At 37.5% G+C, this 23,574-nt stretch overlaps 1 protein-coding gene across 1 annotated transcript in view; it reads right to left on the bottom strand.

Annotated features, from left to right (window-relative positions):
* kdrl (kinase insert domain receptor like) overlaps nucleotides 1-23,574 on the bottom strand; it is a 46,426-nt gene that overhangs the window by 6,366 nt on the left and 16,486 nt on the right. Inside the window, exons 4-26 of the mRNA XM_084132331.1 lie at nucleotides 23,245-23,369; nucleotides 22,122-22,287; nucleotides 21,833-21,969; nucleotides 21,503-21,674; nucleotides 21,285-21,402; nucleotides 20,960-21,129; nucleotides 19,681-19,837; nucleotides 17,977-18,097; nucleotides 14,867-14,972; nucleotides 13,554-13,841; nucleotides 13,045-13,191; nucleotides 12,795-12,923; nucleotides 11,722-11,828; nucleotides 10,759-10,894; nucleotides 9,959-10,063; nucleotides 7,584-7,697; nucleotides 7,373-7,461; nucleotides 7,129-7,282; nucleotides 6,426-6,523; nucleotides 5,734-5,856; nucleotides 5,219-5,330; nucleotides 2,855-2,954; nucleotides 104-209 (exon numbers count right to left, since the gene is read on the bottom strand). Coding sequence (XP_083988457.1) covers nucleotides 104-209; nucleotides 2,855-2,954; nucleotides 5,219-5,330; nucleotides 5,734-5,856; nucleotides 6,426-6,523; nucleotides 7,129-7,282; nucleotides 7,373-7,461; nucleotides 7,584-7,697; nucleotides 9,959-10,063; nucleotides 10,759-10,894; nucleotides 11,722-11,828; nucleotides 12,795-12,923; nucleotides 13,045-13,191; nucleotides 13,554-13,841; nucleotides 14,867-14,972; nucleotides 17,977-18,097; nucleotides 19,681-19,837; nucleotides 20,960-21,129; nucleotides 21,285-21,402; nucleotides 21,503-21,674; nucleotides 21,833-21,969; nucleotides 22,122-22,287; nucleotides 23,245-23,369 — 3,080 coding nt within the window. The remainder of the gene's footprint in view (nucleotides 1-103; nucleotides 210-2,854; nucleotides 2,955-5,218; nucleotides 5,331-5,733; nucleotides 5,857-6,425; nucleotides 6,524-7,128; nucleotides 7,283-7,372; nucleotides 7,462-7,583; nucleotides 7,698-9,958; nucleotides 10,064-10,758; nucleotides 10,895-11,721; nucleotides 11,829-12,794; nucleotides 12,924-13,044; nucleotides 13,192-13,553; nucleotides 13,842-14,866; nucleotides 14,973-17,976; nucleotides 18,098-19,680; nucleotides 19,838-20,959; nucleotides 21,130-21,284; nucleotides 21,403-21,502; nucleotides 21,675-21,832; nucleotides 21,970-22,121; nucleotides 22,288-23,244; nucleotides 23,370-23,574) is intronic.

Genomic DNA, 23,574 nt, shown 5'->3' with positions numbered 1-23,574 from the left:
TCCCATAAAATCCTTGTGGTTTTGCTGTGGTCGGAGTCTTTAAACTTTCAAATACAGTTTGTGGGAAAGACATACAAGGATAATGAAGTGAATGAGATCGTACCTGCTGCACACTAGCCTGGAGCAGATCTCCTAGCCTCTCTACCAGTTCTGTGAAAGTGGGCCTCTGGGATGCTTCTCCATGCCAGCAGTCTAACATGGTTTGATATCTATGAAGAGAAACATGCACATGATAAAAGAACTTCCTTTGAACATTGTGTTCAATACGCCATTATCATAAATTGCAATTCTACAGCAGCTACACAAAGCCTCATGAATTACACCCTTTGCATTGACCTCTAGGTTAGTCTGCAAATCCAGCTTTATCCAATAATTTACACTCATCATAATATTCAGTGCGTGACACGAGGAGTGAGGCTGAGTGTTTTCATAGCACCGTTCTCAGGGTGAGAGTTTGTGTTGAGAGGAACTTCCTCCTGCTTTACACGAGCTGTCAGCATCTCTGCCCACAAGGGACGTCTGGGGTCCTTTATTGGATTTTGCAGTGGTCTGTAATGGTGAAGTTTATCTGAAGGCTAAGGTTCAGTTGTGAACACTGGGGCGTCAATGCACCGACCCGTCATTTGAGTAAATGATCACGGGCGATGATTGAACTGTATCCTGTTTATACTGTGGTGTTGCACTCACAGGTCCTTATATAAATAAAGCCTGTTAACCATGAAACTCTCTGATCTCGTCTGATTAGCACGACATTGGGCAATTTGGAGTATGGAAAAATTACTGTACTAGTTGATGACTCATTACTTCCTTACACTAATCACCATATATATTCATCAGGGGTTGAATTCGGTAGTCATCAGAGAGATTGTATTCTTCTCGTGGGCTGCGTAGGAGATTAGCAGGAGGAAGCAGGACTTTAAAACGGTTATTTTAATGAATCCAGATGGAGCGACTCCTTAAACTAACAGGAAGTCCAGAAAATTGGTGAATAGTGGTTCCTCTGAGATCAACGGTACACCAGGATGTTATTTATCCCATCAAGCTGTGCTCACACCTATGGCATACTTTTCATGGAGATATATGGGAGCTGAAATTAATGAAAGCCAATAGCATTTAGTTCAATGTATTGAATAGTTATGAGCCTGTGGGCTGGTGGGAACCAGTTCATCATTAAATGGGCGAATCAGTCTGGACAAACTGATTTCTGAATTGCATTTCTTTTCAGCATTCACAATAGGGAAGTTTGGGTCAGGGTCACTCTCAGGGTCAGGAGTAAAGTAATGTTTACCCTGAGTCTAGTACGTAACTTGATCAACATATCTGCTTTCTTGAAGAGCAGTGTTATCTGTGCTACGTCCTTCAAAACAACACTCAGATGATACAGTATATTAAATTGACCCTTATCTGCAATGTTAGTTTACGTTCATTGAAGCTAAATGGTCTTGGCACCAGAAAGGCTGTATTCATGAGTATTGCATTCAATTCAGATCTGAGGTCTGGACTGCATTTTGCAGGTCATCTCCAATCATCATCTTTCATGACCTCTTGTTATGTTCAATTTGCCAGACGGCATGTGTGATTGCAAATTTGAGACTTGCTTTATGCAGCAAGTTTTAAAAATAAGTGCTCCGTTCAGGTTTTCAAATGTTTAAGACAGAGGGTATAATACAGTTACAGAATGTCAGATATGAAAAATTACCCTCCTGAATAAGCCCATAGTTTTGAAACGAAGATTGAGTAGAGCACTTTATAGACAGCAGTAGGGGTTCTTATTGAGAACAGACAGTGAATATTCTCTCTCAGATTGAGGTGATTCAGTTCTCTGCACCCCTTTTTAAGCAACACTAATTTAAAGTTGTCTGCTTCACTTCCTTACCACGTTTAAAACTGATACCATGACCCCTTTTCTCATATCTTGTTACATCTGAAAACTGTCAGATTTAGGTTTGGCTTGCTCTCTAACCCTGTAACCACAATGGGAGTATCTTGACGGTGGGTTTCTCTGTATGATGCCCAGGGGTCCTGCCACTGTGTTGGGCCACCCCACGCTGCCTAGGTAGACCGAAGCCTTTAATGTGAGCTTGAGTTTCAGCTGCATTGGTGTAAGTTAGTAATGGATACCTAACACACATCAACTGCACTATAAACTAGCTGCCAATCAGAAGCTGCTCCCTTTCTTCTACTCAGCAAATAATTGATCTGTTTCCATTTAAGACTTCAGTCTTGTGTCAAAGCAATGAAATTAGATACTTCTGCTCTTTTCAACTGTATCGATAGGAAAGGATTTTTTCTTCCCCAGAATGCAGGTTTAAGCTAATAACCCTGCAGAGTTTTGTAGGAATAAAGTCACATCACACAGAAGTAATTTACTTAGAGAGATTTCATAAAATAAATATCTTAAACGATGTATACTTTGGGTATAGTGGCATGTGCTAGAACAGATAATAGACATGTAATGTAATACAATTGTTATACTTAAAAAATTATGTTTTCTTGTTTTTAGACGGATGAATGCTATCAACACTACAATTTGTAAATTAAAAATGGCTTTTACTACAATAAATTGAATATTAACTCAACATATTATTTCAAAATTACAACATCGCATGTTTGTAATTGTTGAATACAGTCGAGGCATTGTTTAAAGGGATTTAAAGGGATATTTGATGTGTTTATGCTATTAATTTTATGTTACACATTAGTTTACCTAACATATCGAACATTTCTCACAAAAAACACATAGTATTTGTGGCCCTAATGCTTAAAAAAGTAATAACAACTACATGCATAGTTGACAAATCCCTTTCAAATTAGGACTGTCTGAAATCAGTGACATAAGCAGAGCGATTCTTACATTTCAGAGGAGGAGTATTCAGGAGCTTTCATCCTGGTGCCCTCCTTCAGTCGGCAGCAGAATTGCTCATCAATGTGTAAGCCAGGGTAAGGGGAGGCACCTGGGGAGAAGAAAGAGAATAATGGGGTTATCAAGACTTTTCCATGAAATAGAGCTCTGGCCACTTCAAAGGGGCTGACAAGAAACTCACTAAACTGTGAAGTGGGTTGGGAGCATATAGAGAGATCAATGGAAAGACCTCGGCATAATCAGCATCAGTGGGGCTGATGAGGACAGTCAACTAAACTTGGAAACTCTATGCAAAGCTGTTTTCTCCAGAAACACTAAATTATTAAGACAGCGTGAAATAACAGACTGTTGAGACTTTGCTGCACATTTGCAAAAACCATGATTCATGGAACAATATTTTCATTTACTTGACTGAAATCCTTTTAATAATATCTGATAACCACTAAAATATGCAGATCATAACAATGAATCTCAGAAAGGGTCAATCTGTCATTAAACTATGATCTAAACCCCCTTCTGACATAAATTAGGTAGTCATTAAAAACAAATAAATTAACAGCACTCGAAATATCCCGCAACTTTGTAAATATAGTGCAGTAGATGTGGAGTGCCTAGAAAAACAGGGACAAGAAATTCAAATCCACAACACAAAACATGAGAGTGTACTTTGGGTGCGGTGCAAACTTTTCCCCCACGGACACTATCAAGTAGCAATAATAATTTTTCTAAACTTTTCGTGTTAGTCTATTTGACACCAACTTAAGTCAGTGCAGCTCAGTGGTAGTGACAGCTCAGAGTCATCAGTTAAGGTCATATTACTTCAATATCGCTGATCATTTATTATTTATATTCTGTTTTCCTAAATGTTGCTTTATTTCATTGTGTGAAATGACGCCCCACTATCTTCCCACAGATTTCATTGCATCCATTACAGTAACAGTGTGAATGTAGAGTGTGAATGGGGATTTTTACTGTGGTTTCTGGTTCATTTAATATGCATTTCAAACTTAGAATAAAAGGCAATTGAGTGCAGACAGGTTAACTTATAAAATAAAGTATTTTAAGAAAAGGTAAGACAGTTTTAGATAATTATCATACAAAAAGTATGATCCCTGACATCATACAACCAACTATATTATACACAACTCATATATATATATACACACATACATGCACACAGACATACATGCACACTTCTAGAATGATAGTCATTAAAATACATAATTTAGTGCTTAGTATTATGATTTTTTTTTTAAATGTTTGACACTATTCCAAAAAAAGTTATGATGCAAAGAAATATTTAAGATTATGCACCATTTTTTATTTCTGCATTATTACTGGCCAAATAAGCACAATAATCTGTAATGAAAAATTCGATATTAAATTAGAAACTAAAGCAAGTAGAAATGTCAATAGTGGTTATATAGTAGATATATAAATATAATGTATGCATACATATATTAATGGTGACATTAAAATTGTTTGCTCAGAGCCTTTAACGACAAAAGGGCCACAGCTACACTGTACAATATACCATTAAAGGTTATAGTACATTTGTGGATGGGGAGCAGACATTTACATTAAATGCTGCCTGGTAACTGGGGGTTTACATTCCCAGATGGGAATCTAACCTGATCAAATGGAAGATAATTCCTCTGTTTTACGACCTCTATTTATGATAACAAAAAAAACACAGCGTTGAAGTTCACAGATGTTGTTGCACTAGTGGAATGAAAATTGTTTTTTGTTTTTTTAAGCTGACAACGCAATCCATTTTGTCCCAAAGGAAAATTTAACAGCAACTGACAGTTATTGCCCACTACATCTGGAGGAGGTTGATAGCGCAGGGCACCCTTATGAGCAGCCTAGTTTGTGCCAGGTGTCTTTGATTGAGGACCCTCGAGTTCGTTTTTTATTTCCATTTGGATGGAGCACAGCATGTGCTGAGTTGCCTTCCTACTCCATGTGTTTAACTTGGTGGGTGCTGAATCCTGTCTGGACTTTTTGCTTTGGTGTAAAACGCACCGAACCAGTAAAGCAAACAAACAAAGTCTAAGAGACGTCTCTATAGAAGAAAGGAAGGGGGGAAAAACGCTTCACTTTGTTTCATGGAAAACATCAGGGTTGAAAACATTGTTCCAAGAACTGAAGGCCTGAATTCATAAAAGCTAAAAGTTATTCTTTGATTGTTTCATAATCGAATCTCCCCAAAATATTAAATCAAGATTGTTTGTGATAACAGTCAAAAAGTAAACTGTTGAACTGAACTGTTGCAACAGTGCTGTGTGTGTCTCCAATGAATAGATAATTAAAGAGGATTGTGAGTTATACTCTTAGGACAGCAATGGTATTTACCAAGAGAGAAGATCTCCCACATGAGCACTCCAAAAGACCACACGTCACTCTGAGTAGTATAGATCTTGTCAAATATCGACTCTGGCGCCATCCACTTTAAGGGAAGTCTGGCCTGTGAAAAGATAAGCAGTCCATGTTAGTACCACTCACACCTGTAAAGGAACCACTCCCAATATTACACATTCAAAAACGTGCAGCTTATAAAATGCTGTCTATTTGATTATACAATCTGTATGACGTCTTGGCTCAAACTTGACCACAAGAAAAGATCCTTTGACCAGAATAATATTATCAGGGCTTATAAAATGACTAACAGCATGCCAAAGACTCTTGGCATTAACAGAATTATTTTATCCTTTTCCAGATGAACATTCACAGTGTCAGTGGTTTTTGGACTGTTATCATTTGTGTCCATCACACTAAGTAGATTTTAAACACTGTGTGCATTATACAGACTGCACTGCACCATGTATCCATGACTGATATGAAGTGATTGGATAATATTCCCCACTTACCTCTCCTTTACGGACATAGTCTGGGTCCTTGTATACATCTCTTGCAAGTCCAAAATCGCAAATCTTCACAACGTTGTTTTCAGACAATAGGATGTTTCGTGCGGCCAGATCGCGGTGAATACACTTGGAGAAATAAAAGAGAGATCCTATTAGATTATGTTCTACATATTTCATCTATCAGTTTATTGTAATAGCAGGATTTAATTATATGTTCTTTAAACTCTCTGTGTCTTGACTAGGTAAAAGGGCTGTAGTGAAGATGCGTTTTGTGTCTTATTTGAACCATGTGTGGCATTTTGCTGTCAGATGGAGCACATGATGGAAAGCTGTGATAATGTAAAACACGTGGGACTGCCATCGGGGAAACTCTGACCTGAGGTGAGATGAAACTACATACGCTAAACCGCATCTTTAGAATGTGGCTATTAATCTCATCTGCAGGATGTGTGTAAATGAGTGTTTTGGATCAATAAAGTTATTTGGGTTTTCATTTTCTGGATTTTGAGACAAAACTTTAAAAAGTTGCCAAAATAAGGAGATTGATTATTACTATAAAACTAAAAGCCAAAGAATTATTTAAAAAGGAAATTTGTATTAAAATGATCTGCCACAACAAAATAAGAATACAATGATTCATTGCAAAGGTTAGAGCTGCAGAACGAAATCCTGAGTAGTGAAAGCGTGACTCTTACTTTTCTCGAAGCCAAGAACTCCATGCCTTTAGCCACTTGAAAGCTGTAGCAAATCAAGTCTTCCAATGTAAGCACTTTCTTATACAAATCCTCTTGCTCTGTAAGACAAGGGTAAAAGAGTATTAGCAGCTAAATCAAACCATTGTTTTGTTATGCAATTTTTAGTATGTAAAAAAGAAATAGAATATCTAAGAATTTCTTCTACAACAAATATGTGCTGCATTTCAAGTTTGATGTTCTCTTAATCCATTAATAACAGTTTTTTTTAAGTCATAATTCTCCTGTTTACTACAGACACATCCGATAGGGAGACACAATGAAACATGGCTTCCTTTTTTTAGAGCAGACTGCGACGTGCAGTTTGTCAATGATACTCAAGTAAGGGGCTTGTGGGTGGGTCATCCACCTGAGTAAACAGTTTATCAAACCAGAAATAACCGGCATGGGACAGCACGACCCAATGTATCCACAGCGGACTAGCTCTGGTCTTGCAGCAGGAAATTAGAAAAAGCTCTGTACGCAGTAGGTGACAGAGGCTCGTACACAATATCAGTTGTATTTATGAATCCTTGAGGAAGCCACCTATCAGACTGAGGGGGAAAAAACAATCAGCAGAGCCTTGAGAGTTGAGAGGGTGGGGTGGAGGTGAGGCAGGGGTTGAGAGGGAGGAGGGGAAAGGGGAAGGAAGACACTCAGTCGCTACCTTCCTCCTCTTCCTCCGAGTCGCAGTAGCTCTTATCTTCAATGAAGCCGGAGCTGGCTGAACTTCCGGTGCTAGCCACGCTCTCCAACCTGCGCTTGATGAGCTCGCTCAGATCACAGCCGGAGCTGGAACGCAGAGCCTTGCCGTCCTGAGACTGTGGAGGTTATCATCACATGCTCCAGTCAATATCATGAGTCATCATGTCAAATCACTGCTTAAATGAACAAGAGACATTTATGCTTACCTTGTAAACCACAAAGTCACCCCTCTTACTTCTCAAGTAGTTAGAAAGGTTTCCATACTTGCAGAATTCCACGATTATCATTAGAGGACCTAAGCGTACACCAAACAAATGTTTTAAAAAAAGAGAGATAGAGAGCGAGAGAGAAAAAGTTGAAATTTTGCACAAATTTCTCATGTCGCCAAGGTTGAATTCTCTGTCAGCTTCCTCTTACCTCCACGCTTTGTGCAGGCTCCTAGCAGATTGACCACATTGAGATGATGACCAATATGGATCAGAATCTTCAGTTCAGACATTAAAGCTCTACACTCATTATTTGTAGCTCCCGCTGTTGAGTCAAGAAGAAGTTGGAGGACAGGGTAAGAGGAAAAAACGTATTAATGGAATATCTTACATGGTCAGAAAGGATTTTTGTTTGAAATGTTAGGAAAATGTATAACTGTCACGGTGATCTCAAGCATGCTGTTGTATTTCTGGTCTCCTGTCAAAAGGCCGACCTTTCAATTCATTGATGTCTTGACATAATTGTGGCTTAAAATTGAAAATACTAAAACTATATTTAAGATAAATTATATAATAAAAATCTAAAATGATTATAAAATTTCAATTTCGATTTCAATAATTAAAAAAAATCTATTATCTACTATATTATAAATACATTTATTTAAAATAATTAAATCTATGATCTATTTTTGAATGGGAGTTTGAGCAGCACTTTGATTATCAGGATATACATCAGGTTTACACACGGAAATCACTTGAAAGTATAAAATTGAAGTTCAAAGCCTGTCATTGTGTTTAAAGGAACCTTAAACAGACAACATAATGCACACCATAAACTATAGCGCACAGTTCAACATCTGGAGACAACATTATTATAAACTGTCTGAGAGAAACAGCACTTTTCCAAGTTCTCAGTAGTTTGTACATCATTCTAGGGAAATATGTGGTCAGGAACATTATCCTGGTGACCTTTTGAGGTCATGGAGTCAGATTGGGAGCCTGTTGTTTTAACACGTCAGGTTTCCTGTGGTTAAGACCCATCAAAGTGACACAGGAGAGCTATGTCCAACGTTGTGCAGTAATTCGTACATGATTCATACCAAAGACACCTCACAGAGACTTTTACTGAGAGGAATATTGGCACTGCTTGTTTCAAAGTAGGAGAAGGAATTAACCCAGCATGAAGAGTATTCATTATGTCAAACTGAGGACAGACCATTTTTTTCCTTTGCATTTTAAAATTGTCAAGTTTTTGGTGATAAAAACATGCAAATAATGAAACCGTGACTGCTTATCTAGCAGGGCCAACATACTCTGCAAATAAAATGAGTGGAGGCAGTTGATTTTATCATTTGAAGGGATTCAAATGAAGGAGATCTGCTTCTTATTAAGAAATGACCCGTGGTGCATGAGGCGGCATCAGTCTTGCCTCTCATTCTATGATTGATGCACAGGGAAGATTAATATAATGACATGAGTGGCTATGCGTATCTAAAGAGTCGACAGATTTATCATCATCAAGAACAGACAAAACACCACCACCAGTGCGGCACTCATCACTCTGCAAGAATGCACCATCACCAAACAAACGCCACAGCCAGTTGACCAGACAAGGAGAGCTTAGACAAATGCAACCGCACGGGAATACAGTCCTGCTAGACCAAAATATTTGTTTTACTTTAATGCATGTCAGTAATTCCATGTGTTGATTCAATATTGTTACGTTATAGTGGACATTTTTGGAAAATGACAATAAAATAATAACATAATAACATTAACCAATTACAGAAGGTGAACCGTGTTGGTTCTGGTTCAGAGCGATCTAAGAAACATCTGTTCAGGAGTCATTGCTAAACGGTACGTGAGTATTTGCACATTCAGTTAACTTACGTATGCTTTTGTCCAATGTCTGTGGACAATCAAATAATTGCAACAAGCAATACCCTTAACAGCAGCAAAATATCTTCATATGAACTCAACCAAAAGATCCACATGGACAGGCTTCTGTTTTTAATCTTTGATTTACATTTGCATTCAATACATGGGATCAATGTATTCAATACTGCCATAAAAAGGCTTAGTGTATCTGTCTAAAAGAGCAAATTTGTGATGTGAGAAAACGTACAGGAATGTTGAAAACATTCAAGGACTTTATGTCCTTGCACTGCGTTTCTGTTGATCTGATAGAATTATTCAATGGGGTCTAAAAGTCTGAAACCACAATTAAAATCTGGGAATTAAAATAAACAGAAAGTTTAAAGCTAAAAATTTAAAAGAAGAAACGCTATGGTGGTCTGATCTATTTAGAAGTCAATAATCGAATAAGTAAATTGTGTAAACGGTTAGATGTTTTTGCTTCCACTGAAGCACAAGATGCTCTTTGGATCACTCTCAAATCATGCTGGAGAACATGATCATCAGGTTTTACACAAACTTTTGAAGTTCATGCAGCCTGAGTGCTGCTGTCATTAAGGGCGACATACCAAAAAAAGAAAGAAAAAATGTCCCCTTAACTTTACACTCATTTATAAATTATAGTTTGTAATGACTTTTAAAGCCCACTAAAACATAACATGTTACAGTTACCTTTCAGCATTTTCACAGCCACTGTTTTGCAAGTAGAAATCTTGTCAATGCCAAATGCAGAGGCCTCTACAACTTTCCCAAATGCTCCGTGGCCCAAAGTTTTACCTGTCAGAGAGAGAAAAAGAGAGAGAGCGTCTACATGAGCTTGCCGTGTCCTGGGGGCTTATAAATCAGGCAGAATGCCCTGTCAGGAAAGATGTGAGGCTGTAATTAAAACAGCCTGCTGAGGTTGGGACTGCCTGACTGACCCTCCACTGAGAATTCATGGAGCAGTTAAGACTGAACGACAGAAGCGGCTCGCTGATACATAAAGGCATATTTTCTTGGAAAACGTACACGACCCTGATGCCCACCATTCTAACACAATAGGCCTGAGGATTAAGGCAATTAAAGAGAAAAAAGAGCCAATTATGTTAAGCTGTGTATGGATAAGTTTGTATGTTTGGCTCCTTACATGTTTAGTCCCATGGGAGAGAGACTTCAATATGAACTCAGTTTCATATAAAAAATAAAATAAACAAGATAAGTCACATGAGCTATGCCATCTATATTGATTTTATACTTTATCACAGCAACTATCTACTTTGTGTCTATTTTTATTTGTGCAAAAACATTTAAGAGAAACATTTGAGAAAAAAAAATGTATACTTCAAGCATGAGAACTCATGAGCTATAAAAGAGTAACCTTCTATTTAGGTATGACTCGAATTAATTCTTTTTTTTACATCACGTGATTTGCTTTAACAGAAAAATAAAAAAAATTGGTTAATAAAAGTGAATGAAATGGATATTGAACTCACCAAGTCTGAGGCGGTCTCTAGGGAACTCCCATTTGTTGCTATCATAGGGCAGGCGATCACATTGTTCATCAAGGGGCATCTGGTCGGGATCCATGATGATGGACAGGTACCTTGTCTTTAAATCTGCTGAACTTGTCTGGTGAAACAATTAAATATTTCTTAAATCAGAATACTGAAACAAAATATAACTTTGTTGGGCTTTTGTCATTCTTCCTATGTAGCTGTATGACTGTTTGGTCCATGATTAGATCATTTCACACAAATTAGATCATTAAGAGTTTTGAGAGAAGACCATGACTACGTGTTTGTCATAGAGTAACTGAAATAAATCAGTTGAGCAGGTAACTGTACATAAGCATTGGTGTGGAGTAAAGCACATTAAATTCCCAAAGTAAACATACTGTTCAAAAGTTTGTAGTCAGCAAGATTTATACTTTTAACAAAATAATACTTTTATTTAGAAAAGATGCATTAAATTGAAAGCTTAGACACTTGTAATGGTTCTAAAGATTTCGATTTCAAATAAATGTTGTTCTTTTGAACTTTCTATTTAAGAATCCTAAAAAAATGTATTGTGGTTTCCACAAAATATTAAGCAACACTGCTACTAATAAAGTTTCCTGAGCACAGAATCAGCATATTAGAATGATCATGTGACACTGAAGACTGGAGTAATATATTTAGAAAATATATTCAAACAGAAAACAGCTATTTTAATTGTAACACTATTTCACAATATTTCTGTTTATACTGTGTTTTTTTTACAGTGTCCTTATTACACGTTATATGCACTGTACTTACTATAGTAATAAAGGAAACTTTTGTATAATTACATGCAACTGACCCTAAACCAAACCCTATTCCTAATCCTAACCCTTTAGTAAGTATATGTAGTTAATGAATATTACTCAGTACTCTGTAACAAGGACAGCCTAAATAAAAAGTGTAACCTAAAGTCCTTACTTTTCTTAATTTCCGGATAAAGAGAATGAGCATTATCCACAGGAATGTTGCTGCTGCTCCAGTAGACACCAAGATGATCACTTCAATATTTGGTTTACTGTCTTCTCCTGTGTGCAGAAACAGCATGATTTCACAGAGAACCATCTGTTATATATTCATCACATATTATGTTTTATATTTCTACATATAATCACATATAAACCACATTTCGCAAAATATAAACTGGATTTGTCATGCAGTGCTGCTTTTTTTGCATTTCCCCTAAATTTGAGTCTGATCTGTTTTTTTTGAGGATTCCATTTCTAATTTTCTCTGACAAAGTGTGTACACACTACATGAAAGCACACTGCATTGTTTGTGAAGTGTTTCACTGGATAGGGTCTGGTTCACTCATTCTCATTTATCATGTACTCAATGTGTAATAAGTGGTTCCTAAACTGTTCAAATGGTTGATTTCCAAAAAAGAAAGGAGAAAGAATTCAAAGCACAATCTGCTCTCCTTGAATGAATGTGTTTGGCCTGGGTTTGTTGGATCATGTCAAGCCAATGTTTTTTTTCTTTTGTAAGAGGATATAGATTGTAACAGAATTTCACTATTGAGATGAGGGGTGCAGGAACAAGAATTGTTTTTGAAAGAACTTCATAATTTACCATTACACTTTCCTTCACCCCACCCATGTTTAAAGAGATGTTGCTTCGATCATTAATGGATGTCCTCAAAGACTATGTAGAGGTCAACTCCCTTGTGAGAGGACCCTGGCTTTAACTCCCAGACCCCCATCAAAATCTGGAATTTGCATGGCATTCCTATCAGCCTTAGTGTGTCGTTGTTATTTGATAGTTATTCAAAGTCTGGCCAAAAAAGGCTATTTGTCCTGTTTACATTACTATGGAATCTTTGAGAACGGGTGCTTGTGAGATTTTGAATCATCCTTTCAATGTCTGACTGGAAGTGAAAGTCCTAAAATAGGACAATCTGTATGGTTACTGTGCACAATTTATGCCCTTATAATACGAATGATGAATAAAGACAGGCGAAGACTTGTTCATCACTCGAGACCACACCCACTCACCCACTACAGTAATGACCGCACTGGTTTTTGCTTCCCCTCCAGCATTGCTGGCACGACATTCATAAATGCCCTCATCATCCTTCTTCACCCGCTCAATGATCAGAGTGCCATCATCTTTTAGAGTGATTCCTGAAAGCATTATAGATAAATGAATTAAAAAAATACACCATATAATACAGAACAGTTCCAGGTCTGATAGGAGGATCACTTATGAATGCACATACAGTATATTAATTTAGTGCTTTCTCACCTGGTCCTTCCGTGACAGGAGTCTCGTCTTTGTACCATGTGATATAGGGTGCTGGCACACCATAAGCCAAGCAGGCGAGTGTCAGGGTGCTGCTGCTGTTCACATCCTGATTGGTCAGATTCTGCATCAGCCAGGGCCCTTGCCTCTCTGTGTCAGACACAGAACATGCCACACTTCTATATCATTTTTTGATTGTAAATAGCAATGTAAGCAATTCATGTATCAGGGTGAATTGCATGAAAACTTCCAAGAGATTTCACCCTAACATTATTGTGGCATTATTCTCATGACAATTCAGCACATTTAACTTTCGCTCTCCCAATTATCAGAAAGCAGAAACTCCCATTCTCATTACTACAATATGTATTATTGCATAACATTAATTTAATATATGTGTAAAATATAATACATTCATTTAATAGATAAATGTAATATTTTAATTGTAAAGTACTTTTGTAAAGTACACAAAGACATATAGATCTCTTTGGTGCTTGGTAGATGAAACTCACCATCAATAGTTAAAACAGATGTTGTATTGACCACTTTGTTGGAGTTCATGTTTAAAGCCTGGCATTCATAACCCAGTGTGTGGTTTCTGGAGACATTGGGCAGCTTGATGGACAAAGATATGGTGTATGGCTCGATCTGAAAAGTGGTTTCGCCTTTGGGCACCATGTGGCCCAGTGGATCATACCAGCTCAATCTATCGTAGAGGTATCTTGTGCCTCTGCAGGTCAATGTAATGTCATCTCCTGCAACAGCTGTAGAGGGCTCAATCTCAAATTGCTGTGGGTGATCTAGTGAAGATAGAAAAAAAGAAGCTGGATGAAAAAGATTAACTCACTGAGCACGTCAGTTAACACGATGCATATTGTTATGCATAATTTATAAATTGGCAATCAGACAAAGCATGACCAACTTATAAAACATATGGCTCATAAGGGACCCAAAACTACGCTACAGATGCACTGTTGAAAGAGATCGTCATTCTCTGGCCCACACTACAAACACAAAGCTGCACACTGCCATGCCAGGAATGTCAAATTTGCAGTTATTTCCTGTTTCATCACTCCTAATTGGAAGCACGTTGTTGGTGAATGGCTGCAGCGATGGCTGACCTGAAGCATTACAATAAGAACCAGGCTAAGGCCAGGCCTCCAGGAAGTCGGCGAAACGCTTGTTTATTCACAGCAATATACGTCCCACCAGAGGAGACAGCTGTTATTACCATTTCATCCCTCTGACCAGCATTCCTGTGCACAAAGTCATGTTCACCTCATGCATAGCACAGCATATTCTCTGTTTTTTTTTTTGTTCTTTTCTGGATACCTGCCACTTGACATCCACCATTTTATCTCCTGTCTCCATTTTTATTGCACAGTTCTTATTTTTCACGCTTCCCCAATCTCTGCTGCTGTTCATTCCAGCTTATTTTTTCCTCATCATTCTAATCTAAGCAGTTTTGAATAGTCTGACAGCCGGCACACTCTTCATTACGTAACTTAGTAAATGGGTTTCTCATTTCAGAAACATTTGACCCTGGTCAGCAACATATAAAAGTGATTCATTATAAAACAGAGATTGGTATTCCAGTACCATAGTCCATTCCAGAGTATGTGAGAGGAGCGGAAACAGAACAGGGAGCAGAGTTGCATGTTTTTGCCTAGAGGAGCTTTTTCCCCCAAAAAATGACTCCAATACTGCTTAACCATAAGCACAAGAATGCAGTTACAAGTCAGCCAGAATTCAACATTGAATAAAAACACAGTAATTTGGACTAAAATAAAGATGGCATTTGTGAAATGCAAAATGGCCCACTTACCATCCACATAGAAAGGGATTCTCATGGTCCGGTTCCCAAGTTCATTCCTTGCTGTGCAGAAGTAGATCCCTGACATATTAGCTGTCACCAGCAGGGTGCTTATAGTCTAAGGGAGTGGACAAAGATCATTAGGAATGTAAATCAGTCATTTGAGAAACTAACAAAATATTATTTTAACAAGGATAACACAATATCATGTAACTCAGTAGTACTGACAACCTATGACATTAAACTGAGAAATGTATTTCCTATAAGCAGGAGGGTCATAGGGCTAATTTACAACTGGACCTTTTTACACTCCTCAGCCTCACACATTGAGTAGGCTACATCTGGCGTTTTGAGGCCAAATGCAGTACTGAGAGTACAGCACAGAAGGTGTGCCTGTGTTCCATGTCATTTCCTGATACACATTTAAAATGCCAGGCTTAATATTGTCAATATTCAAGTGGAACTCATTAATAGCTTATGTAGACATAATAATAATGCAGATTTTTGGCAAAAGACCAGATTCCAGAGCTCTGTTTTCAGTTTCAAACGACATCTGTTTTCCTGGCTGTCACATCAAAGGTATGAAACACTCTGGGTGTATTTCTGGAGCAATATACCAATTTTTCAGTTTACTTCCTGGGGTTCACAGACTGTTTATAAGAGTTATTTGAAACTTAAGCACATTGGCTCTGAACAACGTATTTTTTTTTCTTTTTCTGTATAGTTTGTAAAGAAAGACAGAACAGTCATAATTAACGCAAAAGAATTTTTATAAGGTTAGGATATCTTTTGTACACAACACATTATGCTGCTGGACAGACAGAAATGAGGTGTGGAGCTTGGTTAATGTAAATCTGTGGACTTGTTGTAGTGCAATGGCATGTCGTTGTTTAGTCTTACATGCAGCTGATTTTTATTGGCACATTGCACTTAAATATACCTGAGAAACTGGGCATGTTTCCACTCTATTTACATTACCTTTCCAGTTTACCTAGGCACTGAAATAGCGCTCTGCTGTATTTAAACTGCTTTAAACTTTCCAATGCAAACACACTATTCATGTTATTAATCTCATTAAAGAACGCACATTATTCACACAATGTTTTGTAAAAACTTACTAAAAAATGACATCTGACTCAATCTGATGACCTAGTCAGAAATTCAGAGAGACCTTCCTGCTTTGTCGACCCTTTCTCATTCTGTGGTTACAAGGTCTTCTGCACAGAGCAGGGAAATTTATATGAGGTGACAGAAAGGAATTCACTCTAAACAAATCCCACCCTTTTAAAGGCCTTGTTATCACTGACCGCTGTGCTTCACCCCTGAAAAGCATCATCTATTTGTCACAAGAGCCTGTAAATGCAGCAAACGTAAAAATGTACACCTATTCCATAGTGAGAACGAAACTCCTTGCACAAGGGAGGGCAGGCATGATTGGTTTCAAATGACATTCCTACATATTCTGTCCCATAAATCTCGCTGTAAGGAAATATATTATCTACATAAAGCACCAGACTAGCTTTTATTTTTTGTAGTGACTAAAAATCATTCATAGCTTATAGCTGATGGTTTGCATTTAGACGTATTGCTTGACAGTAACACCGAAGAGTAGAGGAATGCTACAAATGAAAACCTGTGCTTCATTAAGTTTTGGGTGAGTGGTTTTGGTAATAAGGCCTCCTGGAATGTTTTTCATAATGTCTGCAGTGTTCACTGTAACTTTTGGCAGCACAAGCAAAAGATGACAAAGTGACAGATATACAAGCTCGGACTAAGCAAACAACTAGTGACACTGTAGCAGTCTGGATTAATCCCTGATGTGATACGGGCAAATTAAAACAGGGCCTTGGTGAACTATATTGTAGTCCTTAGCTCTCAGTGGTTTTTCCCACATGTTTATGTGATGTCAACACATTCGAGGGACCACAATGACTGCCCTGTACACATATAGTATTTAAAGTCATCTCATGTATTTGAAAACAGGCCTGAAACAATCAACATTCAGTGCATGAATAGTCCTGGGAGAAAGTTCTGTTTATGAGGACTTTACTGGCTTCAGTGCGCTCAGTAAGATGGTCTGATATATCAGTATAAATTCAGTCCTGAGGCACCACTCAAAGCAGCAGCTGCCCTGTTTACTGGCCTCTGTTCTCCACTGAAGGTGACTGAAGCGTGGCATAATTTACAGCAGAGCTAAATGAGCCTCAGCTATTAGTTATATTAGGGGAGAACACACACATGGTCACATGCACACTGAATGTCATTCCTCACAAATCTATTAGTACTTCAGTCAAAAAGACTACTGATGCAGATTGCACTGTCTGGAAACAATGCAGATTGTTGCTTTTTTGTGGGTTTTATTATATTGAGAGATATTTTCTCAAAATGATTTCTAAAAGGGCAATTTGGTGATGTGAATGTTCAATAGACTTTATGAGGTTTAAATGGAAGACATATGTATGCTGTACATCAGATTTTGATTGTTCCCTTTCACTTCTAAATCAGCATTTTTGCAAGAGCATACAGTATAAGCTGCAGTATTTTGAGGTCTATTATTTTGGTCCAAAATGAAGCTGACATAGTCATTAATCTGTATTAGCAACCCAATTTCAGTTTGAGTTGCAAGAATTTAAATGAATACATTTCTAATTAACTATTCCATTTACATTCAGATTGCACATTTTTAACTAACAAAAGGTTTTAAAATTTGTAAAGGTAGACTCAGTATTTTTTGTGTTGGCAATATGGCAGTCATTTGGACAGTATGACAGTATACTGACACCTAGGGATGTGGCTGTAGTAGTTTCCGGTTACCGATTCCACTGTACAAATGCAGCATTCCCAGTTAACCACTCTGAGCGCAATGACAGAAGTTGTTTTACCAAGATAAAATAAGTAACATTTTGTCTGGTCATGTCATCTCAACATGACAGCTGCAATGACACGACCGCTCCATGTAAAATAAAACATCTTTTCTTATTAATCTACTGAATCTCATGAAATCTCATGTTTTAACATATTTTTCAAAAATATTACTAATTTCTTTATATATAAATCTTAATTAATGAGGGAAAATACTGAATGCATCTTTAAGGGCAAAAACCTTGCAACATAATACCTACCCTGTTTTTATTTTTTAATACTCCAGCCTTGGTGTTGATATCCTTAATCAGATTATGAGGATAATGGTTGTGTGATTCAGTGGCGTTGTCAACAGAAAGAGGATCAGTGTAAAGTTTGCACCTATCAGACAAAAAAACACAAACAAATATATATTTAGAGAAATCATAATTGTTGTGAACCAGCAATTGTAATAAGGAATGATATTTCTGATTACGTTTACGTCAGAAACTGAGTTTGCAGAGGAAGTTTTTGCCTTTTGACATCCAAGCAGGATGTACTTGTGCACAAGGAAATACCAAGGCGTACGGCCATGGGATTTCAGTGAAGGCCCTCTACTTTTAGTGAGAAACAGAAAACTTAAAAAAAAAAATAGGTATCTGTTGGGCAAATGAACTCTTTTAGACAATTTCTATCAGATATGTTTATCTTTTGCCACTGACCGTAAGGTTTCATGGACCCTGATGAATGTGTGTTTCTTTTATCTGCATTTGAGGACCATGTATCAAGTCATGTGTTTTAAGTCTTGAAGCCACAGGAGACCAAAGACCTGTTTTGCATCAATCTGAGTGGAGGAACAATCGGATTAATGAGAGTCGAGGTCGGAGAGGAAACCGCAGCGTGACAGGAAGGGCTGAGTCATGCGTCACCGTTTAAAGGAAACACCCCCACTCTCTGGACGGCTGAGATAAGGTTGATCCTAGACCGCCATGGTCAACAGGGGTAACTGATAACTTCTCACCTTCATGAGCACAGTAATGCGATCTCAAACGATGGACCCTTCCAACAAAACACTGATTTATGGACAATTAATGTCCATGTACACATCATAACTAAATTATGATAGGGATTTGCTCCCACAACTCCCAAATCTTGCAGTGTGAACATCGCCCCCTTTTTTTTTTTGGTCACTGCTCAAGAAATGAATTCATTTTACTATGTTAAAATAAAAGAGGAATGGGTTTGTCTGTTCATCCAACTAGGGCATTGCAATTACCCTCCAATGTACCTCGCTCATTAACTGTTGAAAATCAGGTCTTCTCACCATCTATATTATGAGCTGTTGTGTTTACTGCCATGACTGATTATATTTAAAACAGCCAAAGTGGTATTTTGGCACTGTGGTACAAAGCCTGAAGTATTTTTGTCGCAAATTTGGCAGTAAACTTTGACAAATAATTACTCTCAATTACGAGAAACTCTTGTCATGACACCAACTTCATTCATAAAGGTTCACTAAAAGACTGGCATTTACACTGGGATACTCTTGCTTTCAACACAATGCAAGCTTGGGGAATGAGACCCCAATAAATTGCCCTCGCATTTACAGAGCCAGTGTCTGCAAAATGTAGCTCTGGGGCTATTTTTCACCAATAAGCATACTTTATTTTGGACCAGTGTCAAGGAAACAGATGCAGTTCATTTGAATAATGAAAGCTGTGGGTAAAGGCCAACATTCATCATTGATGTTAACACCAAGAGAAGAGACATGCTATGCAGGAGGGTGACGACTGTTTATGTAACCACAAACCAACATTTGTGGAAATAACAAGAAAAAAATTATAGCCCATATTTCTCCTTTGATGTAATGAAATGTGACCTCAAGTTGTACAATCTTTTAATTTAATGTGAAATTACTAATCAGAAGACCTGTTGATTCAAAGCAAATCTGAATATGTGTATTTTTTTGTGTATTATTGACTTACTCTGTAAGATCAGGGCTGGGGTCACACGGCTGCCAAAACCAGGTAATGTTTGGCATGGGAATCCCAAATGCAGTGCAGGTGAGCTTGTGCCTCTGGCCATATCTGTAAGTTTGGGGACCCACTGGAGCCACATCCTCCTCATAGATCTTTGGCTTCACTGTGTGCATATTGACAGAACATTAGTCATTTAAATGGTCAGTCTTAGAAAAGAATAAACATCATTTGCAGATCCCTGGCTAACGTTAAAAAACTTTCACCTCATAACTCCAATACGTAAGAATATTCAAGTTTATGTAAACTTCAATAGGAGAGGCCTTTATAGACCTCACTGAAGTGTATCTGTGCTTATGAAGGAGAAAAACAGCATGTTTGAAGATTTAGCATCAGGCGGATTTCTGCATTTGATGAATGATGCCTAAAATAGTTTCTTAATTGCAACCAGAAATCTCAATTCTGTTTCCGTTGTTTTTGACCTTGGTTTTGCTTTTGGGTCTGTGATGATGTCATATACTTCAGTTCAGGTTGAGGGCAGAGAAGCATTGAAATAAATATTTTATATTAGGCTAGAAGAGGTAATTATACTTGTGTACATTGTGGGATGGAAGGTTTCCAAAAATTCAGGGTAAATCTGGGCAGGACATTACTAAAATTTCAGCTCTGACAACACATTCCACAGATCTTGCCAGAGAAGAGCATATCAGTTCCTCTGCTTTCTTAGATTTTTTTTCTTTGTGAGTTTAAAAAACACATATTGCCCAATGCAATCAGCAATTTGCTGAAGAATAAGTTTGGCTTCACTCACATGTAAAAAACAAAAACAAAAAGCTATTCGATTCTTTAATTTCTAATTATCAAATAATGAGATTTTATTCAAACAATGTAGACATTTAAATCAATATAAAAGTATGCGTATAAAATAAATCGATATAAAAGTATAAAATGTGTGCACATATTTCAATATATAGGTTTAAAATGACAATATAAAGTGCAGATAAAAAACAAATCAGTTTAAAAGCACCAAAACCGTTTCAATAGTCAAAGTATAAATAATAATAAAGAAAAACAAAACCACAAATGAATTGCTGACAGCTACATTTTCAATAATCTCATTAAGTTTGCTGTTCATATAAACAGTACAGAAATGTGGCTGTTGGCTATTTTTATTAGCATTTTTATGTTTATTTGTGGCAGCCCTATTTGGTTCGATATTGTTTGAAGTATAGAAAACCATCAGATGCTCATAATCATGTGCAGTTCATACTGGTTTTCTGTGCATTACCTCTGACTTCCAGCTTGTAGCTGAGGTTTCTGTAGAGACCCTTTTCCTGGTTTGACAGTGCGATAGTGAAGATCCCAGCATCCTTCTGCCTCACTTGTTTTATGGTGAGGTTGAAGCCCACAGTCTCATAACATGTGGAATTTTCTGAAATAGCAACTCCATCTTTGTACCTATACAAATTGGCAGCAGAAAAAAATAATAATACAATCATTGTACAATTTCTCCATTACTGGTAGGATACATTTAGTTAGTTACTACACATTACATGCTTCTTATGGCTTTTGAGTCACATCTCTTATTTTTAAAATGCAAAGCATGAATTTACCACAACACTCTGTCGGGTGCAGGCAGGGCATTGACCCGTGGCTCAAACTGCACCTTTCTACCCTCTATAGCAGAAATGAATTTGCGTTTATTGTGGGTCACATTGAGGAATGGATGTTCTGTAGAGACAAACATACAAAAAAAATCCAATTAATGAATTCAAACTGTTCTACAAAAGCATGAATGTGTTAAGATAGTGGCACAACATCACATCCTCACCGTATACAGTAACTTTAGTTGAAACATGAAGCCTATTCTCTTCATTTGATGCTTTGCACATATATGTGCCCTTGTCCTCCATTGTAACATTAGGCACAATTAATGCTTTAGTCATTACGATGATTTGGCCAGGTGGGTCCCTTGTCATTTTCATTTGGTGAGTGCGATTGATCTAAAAACACAGACGGGAAGTTCAGAGGTTGTTAGGCCAAGATTTACTTAACACTAGTTTAAATCCAGTAGTTGATCTGAATGTGTACAGTATTAATCAAATAACGTGAGTCTTTAGGTAAAACTCTAGCATTTTTAGCAGGGCTCCTAATAACTCACCGGACTCTTATTAAACTGCCACTCAAATTGAATTCTGCCATTGTAAGTGGTCTCTGCAGAGCAGTTGAGGACCAGGGTGTCACCAACTAGTACTTTTGGTCGTTCTGGTTCGATGCCAATGTTTCTCAGCTCCGATGCTAGGCACAGAGAACAGGACATGAATCTAGGTTATGTCATGAAAAAAGCTTCTGTAATTTTCAATTACAGATTTTCAAAAAGTAATTGCGTAACTGGGATTTTCTCTTTAGCTACCTTTAAACAATGCATTTTATTAATTAAAATGACTCACTTTGCCTTTTGAGGATGTAGAGCGATGTAAATTGTGTGTCATTCACTCTGGTCACACATGTAATCAGATGGAAGCTGTCATAAGGTCTCAAGGGGATTGTGAAACCTATCTTTGGATCCCAAAGATCCTCCATCCTACTTTTTATGTGATCTGCCATGGGATTCATCTAGAGAGCAAGAGGAGAGGATTTATTTAACAAGCTATCTTTAAAAATAAGTAAATGTTCTTTCTGTGAAGAAGGAAACAAATTGTGTGAAGCTTTTACAGCACATGATTAGTAGCCCATCCATTAATGAGTAAAACAGGGCTGAGTTTGTCTGTGAGAAACTGATCATAGTTAAGTTGTATACCCCATTTTACTTCTTTTGTTTGTTCGTGTTCCAAGTGCCCTGCTAGGAAAGAAGGGAAGGAAGGAAACAGGAAGGACGAATACCACAGATCTTCCAATGGCAGGAAGGTCATATGACTATCTGTGCCATCTGGCTTAGAAGTGTTATCCACAGGACTGTGAGAAATGACCATAGACCCACTACATGACCACTATGAAAAAAAAACCCCCCACTACTGTTGAAGTTCGCTGCCAATGCTGTTTGAAGGACAGAATCTACTGCTTCCGTGACTTATGTAAGAGGCTGCTTGCTTGTATACTTAAAATAAGACGTGGTGGTGTTCCATCAAATATAACGTAGAAAAATAGAATAAAATAAAATAAAAGACAAACCTTTGCTATTTAGACTTGTTTAGTTAGCTGGAACAGAAACGTGTTTTATTTATATCCTGAGTTTCTATTCTGAGTGAAAAACAACAGTCAAACACGAACTTCCTGTTCTTACAGGAAGCAGACAGAGAGACTCCTCAGGCCTCCTTGAGCTTCCCTGAGTCTAAGGCACACTGTCTCTATCTATATATGCATGCTAAGGGCTTAAATGGGTGTGAGAAATTCAAAAACGCCCATGGTCCCATGCATTCTTCAATGTCAGATCATACAAAACATCCTCTATTTTTCATGTCAAGGCTTTTGAGGAATGGAAAAACAGGTAAAACATTCACCTCCAACACATGCAGCGGTAAATTATGTGTGAATATATATTTACATTCAGTGGCACTAACATAAAATACTCACAGTCTCAAGGGAAACACGTTGGTTCGGGGACGTTGTTCTGCAGGGGACCACAAAAAAGGTTTGGTACCGAGACACAAAAAGCGTGTCTGGTGAACTGAAAGCCTCCACAAATGGATGATTGGGATCTGTGATTTAAAATTAAGCATTAAATAATACAGTAAGCACAAAATAATAAGACATTGATTCACACAAAGCTAATTTACCAATCACAAATACAATAATTCATTAATGTACTATTGAGCTTTATGATTTTGAATGGCTTTTTAATGAATTCTTGGACTTCTTCAGGCAATGCCTAGAGGAGCAATTAAATATCCCAGATAAAGTCAG

The sequence above is a fragment of the Abramis brama genome (genome assembly GCF_963993115.1).
Source record: "Abramis brama genome assembly, chromosome: 13".
Taxonomy (NCBI): domain Eukaryota; kingdom Metazoa; phylum Chordata; class Actinopteri; order Cypriniformes; family Leuciscidae; genus Abramis; species Abramis brama.
The sequence above is the reverse complement of the archived record's forward strand: the minus strand, read 5'-3'. Positions and strand labels throughout refer to the sequence as shown.